Source organism: Entelurus aequoreus, linkage group LG16 (genome assembly GCF_033978785.1).
Source record: "Entelurus aequoreus isolate RoL-2023_Sb linkage group LG16, RoL_Eaeq_v1.1, whole genome shotgun sequence".
NCBI classification, from domain to species: Eukaryota; Metazoa; Chordata; class Actinopteri; order Syngnathiformes; family Syngnathidae; genus Entelurus; species Entelurus aequoreus.
The window spans coordinates 3,121,079-3,134,970 of NC_084746.1; the positions used below are offsets into that span (position 1 = coordinate 3,121,079).

At 39.2% G+C, this 13,892-nt stretch overlaps 1 protein-coding gene across 7 annotated transcripts in view; it reads right to left on the bottom strand.

The window, feature by feature from the left end:
- Window positions 1–824: 824 nt before the first annotated feature.
- Window positions 825–13,892, bottom strand: part of LOC133631517 (RNA-binding Raly-like protein) — a 106,586-nt gene continuing 93,518 nt past the window's right edge. Inside the window, exons 6-9 of one of the 7 annotated variants that reach the window (XM_062023804.1) lie at window positions 11,820–11,933; window positions 5,224–5,375; window positions 5,017–5,056; window positions 831–2,407 (exon numbers count right to left, since the gene is read on the bottom strand). In XM_062023804.1, the coding sequence (XP_061879788.1) occupies window positions 5,024–5,056; window positions 5,224–5,375; window positions 11,820–11,933 (299 nt within the window). In that variant the 3' untranslated portion in view covers window positions 831–2,407; window positions 5,017–5,023. Of the gene's footprint in view, window positions 2,408–5,016; window positions 5,376–11,819; window positions 11,934–13,892 lie in introns of all 7 variants that reach the window. The other 6 variants (XM_062023801.1, XR_009821479.1, XR_009821478.1 and 3 more) reach the window with 6 other exon arrangements.

The following is a 13,892-nucleotide window of genomic DNA, read 5'->3' on the forward strand; positions in this document are numbered from 1 at the left end:
AGGAACTGCGGAATGACGACACAGGACAGGACACAATGAGCACAGAGGAGGGGAAACACAGAGAGCGAGTAGGCACATGAAAATGGAACAAAAGACGTGTGAGCTTATTGAACAATGCAGGTAGCTACGTTCTGGCACTGGAACGCAGGACACGCTGGTTTAAGAAAGGCGTCAAGCTCTCATCAGCGAGTTCAGGGGCGCACAGAAGAATGAGAGGCGGCAGGTGCTTGAGCCGTAACAAAAGTGTTGGGAACTAAAATGCTAGTTTAAAAAAAAAAGTATTAACATTTTTGGGAGAATAAAAAATATACAGTGAAAGCTAGTGCAATATTGGTTCAGGGAAAAATAAGAAATGAAGAATGTCTAAAAAAAAAATATTTGTAAATAAGACAGGAAACAAATATGATACATACTGTATAAAATAATTTTTAGTAAGTAAGTTTAATAAACAAAAATGAATAAATAGATAATAGGGGAAATATTTACCAAAAACACACAATTGATAAATGTATCCATCCATTTTTCTACCGCTTGTCCCTTTTGGGGTCGCGGGGGGTGCTGGAGCCTATCTCAGCTGCATTCGGGCGGAAGGCGGGGTACGCCCTGGACAAATCGCCACCTCATCGCAGTATGGTAGATAGATTTAGATAGAAGTGTTAGTTCAAATGTAAATATCTTAAGAACTTTAGGAATTTTTTTTATTTTTATATATTTTACAGTTAAAAAGTACTGTACACTTGCTTAAGCATCTGTTAGATTAATTGTGTTATGATCATGCCACCTATTATCATTAGCAGCATTTTATAGTCCGAAAGCAGGCAAGAAATGATTGAAGCAGTCAATGTAATGACTCGACTTAACGATAATAAAAATACAAGTGTGATTAAAGCCATAAATTGCTGCTAATGAAGTGAGCGAATAACCATCAGTTTAAATAAACTTACACGGCCAGGGGCCAGCACTGATAACACATTTTAGGATGTGCTTTTCAAATTCCATAAAACAACAAGTATATTTTATGGGGGACTTGATTGAGAGGAACATATTTATTTAAAAAAAACAAACAAACAAAACACGCTGTGCAACTACAGCAATGCATTCAATACAAACAAAACTGAACTGGCTGCAAAGTAAACAAAAACAGAATGCTGGACGACAGCAAAGACTTACTGCGGAGCAAAGACGGCGTCCACAAAGTACATCCGAACATGACATGACAATCAACAATGTCCCCACAAAGAAGGATAAAAACAACTGAAGTATTCTTGATTGCTAAAACAAAGTAGATGCGGGAAATATCACTCAAAGGAAGATATGAAACTGCTTCAGGAAAATACCAAAAAAAAGAGAAAAAGACATTAAAATAGGAGCGCAAGACAAGAAGTAATACACTACACACAGGAAAACACCAAAAATATAAAAAATATAAATATATTTAATAAATTATAATAAATTAATACATAATTAATTAATAATTTATTTATTTAGTAATAATAATAATTATTTATTAATTAATAAATTGTTTAAAAAAAAAGAGAAAAAGCCACCAAAATAGGAGTGCAAGACAAGAAGTAAAACACTACACACAGGAAAACAGCAATAAAGTCCAAATAAGTCAGGGTGTGATGTGACAGGTGGTGACAGTACACCTACTTTGAGACAAGAGCTATATTGATGCATGCTTGGTTATGCTTTAAAGTCATATCCAACAAATTGCGACGACGACTTTTTACTGTCGACTGAGTTTCGTTTTTTAACGATGTCTGCTGGTGGTGTGCCTCCGCATTTTTTCAACGCAAAAAATGTGCCTCGGCTCAAAAAAGGTTGCCAAACAAATATGATTGGATTTCCTTTCTGTCAACATTTTCATCTCGTTTTTACTTGTTACTTACATGTGATGTCGTCTTAGTCAACGTGCCTTTGTTTTGATTAGTTATCGTAAAAAATAATAAAAAATGAAATAAAATAAACAGCTTCGAGGGCCAGTTTACAGTTACATTTTTTAAAATAAAATTATACAAAATATAGTCATCTTTTCATTATCTTGTCAGAGACAGGAAGTAAAAAAAAAACCTGTGATGTGAATACTGTGTGGGAAAGAGACAAGATGACAAAACACATAATAATCAAATATGTTCCTCTTACAGTACATTCATGTTTTAACGTACATTGTCTGTACAGCAAAGGAGGAGCCTGATAAGTTACAATACAGACTGTCATGAAGTGTATTGTACTCCTAATTTAGCATGTGTGGATTGCTCTGTGCAGTCCAAAATGTTCAAAACAAGCCGTTTGGACGATGAACGAGTGTCCTTTTTCTTCACACATCGAGTCACTTCTTCATTGCTGAGCTTTCATTTCAAACAATCCTTCTTCCTTTATCACAAACTGCTAACATCTTCTCCAGCTGGGGGGAAAAAAAAGATCAGAAAGGTTGGTATCACAACACTGCAATTCATAACTGTAAGCCCCAGCAACCACTGATTCATCTCAACATTATTTGAAGTTTATTAATGTTAAAAATTCAGGTGAGAAGCCTCCCCACCACTAGTTGGCGTAGTGAATGCCACAATGAACTCCTTAATATCTGACCAAAACATCCTTCTTATGCAGACCTGGGCAATTATTTGAACCCTTCTTGAGACATCCACAAGGAAAAGTAGCTTCCATATGAGGAGGTGTGAACAAGTGATAGCATAAATCATGGTCCAAATACGTAAAACCATTGCATTTAATAGAGAATGTCTCATTTGCACCCCTGGTGGTGACATCTATCAAAATTAGGGTGGTCCCAAAAAGGAGGGATTTTTCAAATTGACTGTGTGTCAACATATGAAATAACATGTGTGTGTAAAAATTTGAAGTGCTCTCCCTCTGACCAACATATGAAATAACAAGTGTGTGTAACAATTTGAAGTGCTCCCCCTCTGGTCAACATATGAAATAACAAGTGTGTGTAAGAAATTGAAATGCGCCCCCTTTGGCCAAAATTAATTTAAAATAATATATATATGTATATAGAAACATACTGTAATAACTTGAAGTAAATCATTAAGATTAAAAACCAGTTACAAAAAAATTAAAAATAACTAAAAGCAGTCTTTTTCTCACAATGTGTCGACTTTTTTTGTATAAAATTGGGAACAATTTCTCATATTCTTTCTGTTTCTGTAATATTGCAATGTTTTCTCGTAAAATTATGACTTTATTCGAAATTCTGACTTTTTACTGCAAACTGGTGACATTTGTCATGTAAAATTCTGACTTTTATCACAATATTGCCAATTTTTTTGTTGTTCTCGTAAAATAGTTTGAGTAAAATTCGTGGTGAGGGTAAATGAGGGTGGTCCCAAAAAGGAGGGATTTTTCAAATTGACTGTGTGTCGGTTTTAAAAGTGCTCCCCCTCTGGTCAACATATGTAATAACAAGTGTGTGTAAGAAATTGAAATGCGGCCCCTTTGGCCAAAATTAATTTAAAAAAAATATATATATGTATATAGAAACATACTGTAATAACGAAGTAAATCATTAAGATTAAAAACCAGTTACAAAAAAATTAAAATAACTAAAAGCAGTCTTTTTCTCACAATGTGTTGACTTTTTTTGTATAAAATTGGGAACAATTTCTCATATTCTTTCTGTTTCTGTAATATTGCAATGTTTTCTCGTAAATGTATTACTTTATTCGAAATTCTGACTTTTTACTGCAAACTGGTGACATTTGTCATGTAATATTCTGACTTTTATCACAATATTGCCAATTTTTTTGTTGTTCTTGTAAAACAGTTTGAGTAAAATTGGTGGTGAAATCTATCTAAATGAGGGTGGTCCCAAAAAGGAGGGATTTTTCAAACCGACCGTGTGTCGCTTTTAAAAGTGCTCCCCCGCTGGTCAACATATGTAATAACAAGTGTGTGTAAGAAATTGAGATGCGCCCCCTTTGGCCTAAATTAATTTAAAATAAATAAATAAATATGTATATAGAGACATACTGTAATAACTTGAAGTAAATAATGAAGATTAAAAAACAATTAAATAAATAAATAAAAGCAGTCTTTTTCTCACAATGTGTCGACTTTTTGCTTATAAAATTGGGAACAATTTCTCATATTCTTTCTGTTTCTGTAATTTTGCAATGTTTTCTCGTAAAATTATGACTTTATGCGAAATTCTGACTTTTGACTGCAAAATGGTGACATTTGTCATATAAAATTCTGACTTTTATCACAATATTGCCAATTTTTTTGTTGTTCTTGTAAAATAGTTTGAGTAAAATTGGTGGTGAAATCTATCTAAATGAGGGTGGTCCCAAAAAGGAGGGATTTTTCAAATCGACTGTGTGTCGCTTTTAAAAGTGCTCCCCCTCTGGTCAACATATGTAATAACAAGTGTGTGTAAGAAATTGAAATGCGCCCCCTTTGGCCTAAATTAATTTAAAATAAATACATAAATATGTATATAGAGACATACTGTAATAACTTGAAGTAAATAATGAATAGTAAAAAACAATTAAATAAATAAATAAAAGCAGTCTTTTTCTCACAATGTGTCGACTTTTTGCTTATAAAATTGGGAACAATTTCACATATTCTTTCTGTTTCTGTAATATTGCAATGTTTTCTCGTAAAATTATGACTTTATGTGAAATTCTGACTTTTTACTGCAAAATGGTGACATTTGTCATGTAAAATTCTGACTTTTATCACAATGTAGCCAATTTTTGTTGTTGTTCTTGTAAAATAGTTTGAGTAAAATTCCTATTATTATTATAATATTGCCAACATTTTTTAGTTTTCTTATAAAATTGTGACTTTTGTCAAGTAAAATTACGACTCTTTTCATAAAATTGCCAACATTTTAAGCAATGTGTTGCTGCCATTAAATTCTAAAAAAAAAAGTTTGAACATTAAATATTTTGTCTTTGCAGTCTAGTCAATTGAATATAAGTTGAAAATGTTTTTTTTCTTCCTTGGGAAACTGAACGCTCTGCGTTTGCATATCTTTTCAATACCGACCTTGCGCTCAGTTGTCAATATCTGATAAGTGGTTCTCTATCTGCAATAAAAAAGTGGAAAATAAAATATCAGAAAGGTAAAACACAATAATAAACATACAGTTCTGTTAAATTAAGACCTTAAAAAAAAGAGACAATTATCTTTGAGTTTTGACACATATCTTGCATTATTGTTCCCAATGATTTGACCAGTTGGAACTCGTCCCACCATGTCGCCAGCGCCCTCGTCCTCGAAGAAGTGGTCGCCGCCGTCTGTCGTCTCCATTGTCTTGGCGGTGTCCCCCGCCTCTCCTCCGCAGTGGTGCTCGGCTCTGTCGCCATAGTGACACTCGCACGCCGCCTGGTGTGTCCGCGGCATGTCTGGTTAAGGAAAGCGAGAGCGGCTGGCGTCACTTTGAGAATTGGATCGACATCATCAGGTCATCTTAGACTGAAATATGTGAAGCAGGGGTGTCAAAAAAATAAATAATTTTTTCGATTTAATCGCGATTATTATTTGCAACCATTTTTTGTCAATCAAACACATTTAAATTGATAAGATGTGGGGGGACAAGAGGGGGATAAATCAGAGAGACAACAAAAACAACAACAACAAACACAACAATAACAACAACAATAGAGCAACATCAGCAAATAGGATATGTACAGATATGGTGGTAAAAGTGTTAGCAAAGAAGCAGTTAGTGAAATAAATAATAATACAGAAATGACAATGAGCATTATTACACTACAAATGGAGCAATACAAATACCAATAGAAATAGCACTATTTATAATGAATAGTACCAATAATGTATTCGTATTATTCACGTGTGAATAATGCTGTATAATAGACTGTATTTATAGTATTCACATGTGATTAATGCTGTATAATAGATTGTATTTGTTATTCTCATGTGAATAATGCTGTATAATTCCAGGAAATTCCAGGAACATCGAATTTTGAGAAAAGGGAATACATATTTTGAATTCGATATATTGGAAGAGTTTTAAGGGTGGACGGTTGATAGGTCGGAATCCGGTTTAAAAACGGCGTTAAAATTTTGAGAGTTTTGGCTGTTGTAAAACTATGAATACATCCAACTATTTGAATTGGGATTTTCTGGAAATTTGGAAATTTCGGGAATACCGTGAATTTTTTAAAGCATTGATACAAGTACAATTGTCCTAGATGATATAAATGGGTTGGTGTTGGAATTTTTGGAATCGGTTGAAGAATGTTGACGTAGCAAGTTTAAATTGAGAGTATTTCGGAATTCCTGAAATTTCGGGAAAGGGGAATTTGTAGGAAAAAAAACAAGAGCATTTTTTTATTCCAACTAAGAAAAGAGTTTTGAAGGTGGACCGCTCAAAAACGGTTGAAATATGTAGATTGTACAAACCCCGTTTCCATATGAGTTGGGAAATGGTGTTAGATGTAAATATAAACGGAATACAATGATTTACAAATCATTTTCAACCCATATTCAGTTGAATATGCTACAAAGACAACATATTTCATGTTCAAACTCATAAACTTTTTTTCTTGTTGCAAATAATCATTAACTTTAGAATTTGATGGCAGCAACACGTGCCAAAGAAGTTGGGAAAGGTGGCAATAAATACTGATAAAGTTGAGGAATGCTCATCAAACACTTATTTGGAACATCCCACAGGTGAACAGGCTAATTGGGAACAGGTGGGTGCCACGATTGGGTATAAAAGTAGATTCCATGAAATGCTCAGTCATTCACAAACAAGGATGGGGCGAGGGTCACCACTTTGTCAACAAATGCGTGAGCAAATTGTTGAACAGTTTAAGAACAACCTTTCTCAAGCAGCTATTGCAAGGAATTTAGGGATTTCACCATCTACGCTCCGTAATATCATCAAAGGGTTCAGAGAATGTGGAGAAATCACTGCACGTAAGCAGCTAAGCCCGTGACCTTCCATCCCTCAGGCTGTACTGCATCAACAAGCCACATCAGTGTGTAAAGGATATCACCACATGGGCTCAGGAACACTTCACAAACCCACTGTCAGTAACTACAGTTGGTCGCTACATCTGTAAGTGCAAGTTAAAACTCTCCTATGCAAGGCAAAAACCGTTTATCAACAACACCCAGAAACGTCGTCGGCTTCGCTGGGCCTGAGCTCATCTAAGATGGACTGATACAAAGTGGAAAAGTGTTCTGTGGTCTGACGAGTCCACATTTCCAATTGTTTTTGGAAACTGTGGACGTCGTGTCCTCCGGACCAAAGAGGAAAAGAACCATCCGGATTGTTATAGGCGCAAAGTGTAAAAGCCAGCATGTGTGATGGTATGGGGGTGTATTAGTGCCCAAGACATGGGTAACTTACACATCTGTGAAGGCACCATTAATGCTGAAAGGTACATACAGCTTTTGGAGCAACATATGTTGCCATCCAAGCAACGTTACCATGGACGCCCCTGCTTATTTCAGCAAGACAATGCCAAGCCACGTGTTACATCAACGTGGCTTCATAGTAAAAGAGTGCGGGTACTAGACTGGCCTGCCTGTAGTCCAGACCTGTCTCCCATTGAAAATGTGTGAAGCCTAAAATAGCACAAGGGAGACCCCCGGACTGTTGAACAACTTAAGCTGTACATCAAGCAAGAATGGGAAAGAATTCCACCTGAGAAGCTTCAAAAATGTGTCTCCTCAGTTCCCAAACCTTTACTGAGTGTTGTTAAAAGGAAAGGCCATGTAACACAGTGGTGAACATGCCCTTTCCCAACTACTTTGGCACGTGTTGCAGCCATGAAATTCTAAGTTAATTATTATTTGCAAAAAAAAAAAAAAAGTTTATGAGTTTGAACATCAAATATGTTGTCTTTGTAGCATATTCAACAGAATATGGGTTGAAAAGGATTTGCAAATCATTGTATTCCGTTTATATTTACATCTAACACCATTTCCCAACTCATATGGAAACAGGGTTTGTAAAAACTTTCCAGCAAGAGGTAAAAATGGGGCTTTGGAAAACCGGGAATTGTTTGAAAATTGGCCCATGCATTTTCAATAGGCAAAATTGTAGGAAAATAGAGTAAAATAGCATGTTTATTGTTGTGATTGTAGCGGTGTACAAGTATCTAACTTTTGACGTATGACGTTGCACGCGCGACAGTATGTGACGTATGTAAGAAGGTGCGCTTGTTTTATGTCTCTGTGAGAAGGAGAGACAAGAAAGAGTGAGAAGAGACTGTAGTGTGATGCCCGCAGTCAATGTTCCTTCAAATTTTTCATGTGTGAGCAAAGGCAAAAAGTCAGTGAGCGTTGAGTGGAGGCCATGTGAGCAACATCAGACGTGCACACTGTGGCTACACCTGCAGCACACCTGTCCCAAACCTGACTAAATAACAAGTTACATCTCCATCCATACATCCATTTTATACCGCTTGTCCCTTTCGGGGTCGCTGGAGCCTATCTCAGCTGCATTCGGGCGGAAGGCGGGGTACACCCTGGACAAGTCCCCACCTCATCGCAGGGCCAACACAGATAGACAGACAACATTCTCTTATTATTATAATCAAATGACAGCAGTCATTTCCATTTCTAATATAAGTATTTAGGCCCACTTACAATGACAATAACAACAAATATAGTTTTTCATAAACTGTGTACTTGTATTGTTTGTCTGGGTGGAGGTCCTGCTTTGGAAATAGTTTGTACCCCTTTCAGACATTGCATTTAGTTCCCATTAAAACATTCACATGTTGCACAATGAGATGTAAGCAGGGGATCATGTGTACATTCCTGCAACTTCCTGTTTGTAAAAAATATATTTTTATTAGTATTTATTTAATATACTAACAGCATTTCATGATTCATATTTATAAATGAAGATTCCTAATAAATGACACTAGAATAAGCACACTTTTGATTGGTAAATCATTGTGTAACGACCTGGAATGACACTTTATGTGTGGTGTTGGAGTTGTCCGACTTTTTGTGTGGCTGTAAACGCATCACTGGCTAAGTGCCATATGTGCATGTGTTGGCGCAAGTGAGAAAGAGCGAGCGGCTGCTGTTGATATAACAAAGTTGCTTTTGGTCTGGTTTGTACTGCAGAAAATGACCACTTTTGCTGGATATCATTTTTTTTACTAATGTTTTGGTGATGTGTTTATGGCCGACAATAAAGAGTTTTGCTCAGTAAAGTGATGGATGGAATTCATGTCCTCAAAGCATCTCGACAGACGTTACAATATTTGGACACTGATGACGAGAACTGTTTTCTCTGTCGTGTCCGTGTGTCGAAAATTGTTATGCGCTTATTTTTTAGGGTCCGCCTGTACCATGTACAAAGGACTCCCACAGGGAGTCCTTTGTACATGGACAAAGGACACTATTGTTATTGTAAGGTTTATTATTCGGCAGCTTTGCACACTACTTTGCCCCCCTTAACATGCTTCAAAACTCACCAAATTTTACACACACATAGAAAAACGTGCCCCAAAGAGTTTAGTAAAAAAAACCTAACCCCAAAAATCAAAATTGCGCTCTAGCGCGCCCTAGGAAGTAAACTGTCTCTAACTCCCACTAGGAAGGTCGTAGAGACATCAAACAAAAACCTCCATGTAGGTCTGACTTAGACCTACATTTCATAAATTCACATCCTCGGGCAAAAACCAACAGGAAGTTGGCAATTTCCCCTTCAACACAAAAAATTACTAAAAACACTCATTTTTGCCTCTTTGAGCTGTAATTTGACCCCCTTAAAATACTTCAAAACTCACCAAACTTTTCACACACATCGGGACTGGTGGAAATTGCGATCTGAAAAAAAAAAAAACGAACCCCAAAACTCAAAATTGCGCTCTAGCGCAATTTTTGAATAAAACAGAGACAAAACTGCTCCTCAGAGGAAAACTCAGACAAAACTGCTTGTAACTTCCAGTAGGAACGTCTTAGAGACATGAAACAAAAACCTCTATGTAGGTCTCACTTAGACCTACATTTCATAGATTGACATCCTTCATCAAAAATTAACAGGAAGTTTGCAATCTCCCCTTCAAAACTAAATTTTTGTAAAAAACGGCCACCAAACATCAAACATTATCTCCTCTGAGCGCGTTTGTCGTTTCGGCTTCAAACTACTACAGGAGAGAGATTGAACCCTTCTGATTAAAAGTTGACGAAAGAGTTTGGATAAGTGCTACGGTTTTGATTTTACGAGCCTTCAAAGAACCACTGCGCTGACGCTGCTCCGCTGCTGTGATTTTACGAGCCTTCAAACCACTGTGCCGCAGCACCTAGGAAAAAAACACAGACACAACTCCCAGTACGAATATCGTAGAGACATGAAACAAAAACCTCTATGTAGGTCTGACTTAGAGTTAGAATTTCATACACTGACCACTTAGGACTAGCACCTGCCAAATATGCGGGCCCGACCAACACTGCTTGCAGCTTTAATTTTATTTGATTTTGTGCGTGGCATAGATTTGCCGTGCGCAGAGGACGCTTGAGCAGTGCGCAATTGCACAGGCGCGCACCTTAGCGGGAACATTGCCCGCAGCTAAAAGCAACTGCGTGAGAACGTATACTCCAATATCACCATAGTCATTTTCTATATCGCACAGAGACAAACCCGCCATATATCGAGTATATTCCATATATCGCCCAGCCCTACATCCATCCATTTTTTACCGTTTGTCCCTCTCGGGGGTCGCTGGGGGTGCTGGAGCCTATCTCAGCTGCATTCGGGCGGAAGGCGGGCTACACCCTGGACAAGTCACCACCTCATCGATAAAAAGCAACAAAATAAACCCTGACTACACGTTGGACACCCTTGCACTAGCAGATTGAACGTCCTTTGTCTTTGTCTTTTTTGATTGATTGATTTGGACTCCGCCATGGCTGCCCTTTGTCACCCATTCTGTTCATAACTTTTATGGACAGAATTTCTAGGAGCAGTCAAGGCGTTGAGGGGATCTGGTTTGGTGGCTGCAGGATTAGGTCTCTGCTTTTTGCAGATGATGTGGTCCTGATGGCTTCATCTGGCCAGGATCTTCAGCTCTCGCTGGATCGGTTCGCAGCCAAGTGTGAAACGACTGGGATGAGAATCAGCACCTCCAAGTCCGAGTCCATGGTTCTCGCCCGGAAAAGGGTGGAGTGCCATCTCCGGGTTGCGGAGGAGACCCTGCCCCAAGTGGAGGAGTTCAAGTACCTCGGAGTCTTGTTCACGAGTGAGGGAAGAGTGGATGGTGAGATCGACAGGCGGATCGGTGCGGCGTCTTCAGTAATGCGGACGCTGTATCGATCCGTTGTGGTGAAGAAGGAGCTGAACCGGAAGGCAAAGCTCTCAATTTACCGGTCGATCTACGTTCCCATCCTCACCTATGGTCATGAGCTTTGGGTTATGACCGAAAGGACAAGATCACGGGTACAAGCGGCCCAAATGAGTTTCCTCCGCCGGGTGGCGGGTCTCTCCCTTAGAGATAGGGTGAGAAGCTCTGTCATCCGGGGGGAGCTCAAAGTAAAGCCGCTGCTCCTCCACATGGAGAGGAGCCAGATGAGGTGGTTCGGGCATCTGGTCAAGATGCCACCCGAACGCCTCCCTAGGGAGGTGTTTAGGGCACGTCCGACCGGTAGGAGGCCACGGGGAAGACCTAGGACACGTTGGGAAGACTATGTCTCCCGGCTGGCCTGGGAACGCCTCGGGATCCCCCGGGAGGAGCCGGACGAAGTGGCTGGGGAGAGGGAAGTCTGGGCTTCCCTGCTTAGGCTGCTGCCCCCGCGACCCGACCTCGGATAAGCGGAAGAAGATGGATGGATGGATGATTTTTTTGGAATCCTACCAGCGTCACAGCGATGTTGCCTCTCAAACTTGTCCATCCTCCCCAGCAGGGAGTCGATCTTGGTCTTGATCTGCAACAGCTCCTTCTTGATGGCGAGCAGCTGCTCCGTCTTCACTGTGAGCGTACATGCACACACATGACCATGAATTATGCATGTGGAAGTACCGGAGAAACACACTTGACGCATTCAATTCCGTCACGGTGCTCTCTGAGGGAAATATCTGTCAGTTTGCAAACATTATAGGAATTCAGAAACGGCTTCTTTTATGAACCAGAACAGATGTGATGGACACTTCATTAGGCACACCTGCATGGTCAAATGAGATGGGTCGGAAAGTCCTCCTTTGCGCGGATAATACATGTTGGGGTATTTAAAAGACTATGAAAAAAATACTATGAAATAGTAGAAAATGCGTGCATGTGAACGTGGGCAAACTAGCGGGAGTCACAAGGGACAAAACGTGACCAAGTATGGTTCCTTGCAGACTAAGTGCATCAATAAGATGTGACTTTAAGGTTTTACTACTTAGGTATAAAATACTACACGGTTTAGCTCCATCCTATCTTGCTGATTGTATTGTACCATATGTCCCGGCAAGAAGTCTGCCTTCAAAGAACTCCGACTTATTAGTGATTCCCAGAGCCCAAAAAAAATCTGCAGACTATAGAGCGTTTTCTATTGGGGCTCCAGTACTCTGGAATGTTCTAGCAGTAACAGTTAGAGATGCTACCTCAGTAGAAGCATTTAAGTCCCATCTTAAAACTCATTTGTATACTCTAGCCTTTAAATAGACCCCCCTTTTAGACCAGTTGATCTGCCGTCTCTTTTTCTGCTCCGTGTAGAGGGGGGGGCAGATGAGGCGCTAGCTGTCCAAAGTGGGGACCCAGGGTGGACCACTCATCTGTGCATCTGTTGGGGACATCTCTGTGCTGCTGACCTGTCTCCACTCAAGATGATCTCCTGCTGGCCCCACTATGGACTGGACTCTCACTATTATGTTAGATCCACTATGGACTGGACTCTCACACTATTATGTTAGATCCACTATGTACTCTCACTATTATGTTAGATCCACTATGGACTGGACTCTCACTATTATGTTAGATCCACTATGGACTGGACTCTCAATATTGTGTTAGATCCACTATGGACTGGACTCTCACTATTATGTTAGATCCACTATGGACTGGACTCTCACTATTATGTTAGATCCACTATGGACTGGACTCTCACACTATTATGTTAGATCCACTATGGACTGGACTCTTACACTATTATGTTAGATCCACTATGGACTGGACTCTCACACTATTATGTTAGATCCACTATGGACTGGACTCTCACACTATTATGTTAGATCCACTATGGACTGGACTCTCACACTATTATGTTAGATCCACTATGGACTGGACTCTCACACTATTATGTCAGATCCACTATGGACTGGACTCTCACACTATTATGGTAGATCCACTATAGACTGGACTCTCACACTATTATGTTAGATCCACTATGGACTGGACTCTCACACTATTATGTTAGATCCACTATGGACTGGACTCTCACACTATTATGTTAGATCCACTATGGACTGGACTCTCACACTATTATGTCAGATCCACTATGGACTGGACTCTCACACTATTATGGTAGATCCACTATGGACTGGACTCTCTCACTATTATGTTAGATCCACTATGGACTGGACTCTCTCACTATTATGTTAGATCCACTATGGACTGGACTCTCACACTATTATGTTAGATCCACTATGGACTGGACTCTCACAATATTATGTTAGATCCACTATGGACTGGACTCTCACACTATTATGTTAGATCCACTATGGACTGGACTCTCACTATTATGTTAGATCCACTATGGACTGGACTCTCACTATTATGTTAGATCCACTATGGACTGGACTCTCACACTATTATGTTAGATCCACTATGGACTGGACTCTCACAATATTATGTTAGATCCACTATGGACTGGACTCTCACACTATTATGTTAGATCCACTATGGACTGGACTCTCACTATTATGTTAGATCCACTATGGACTGGAC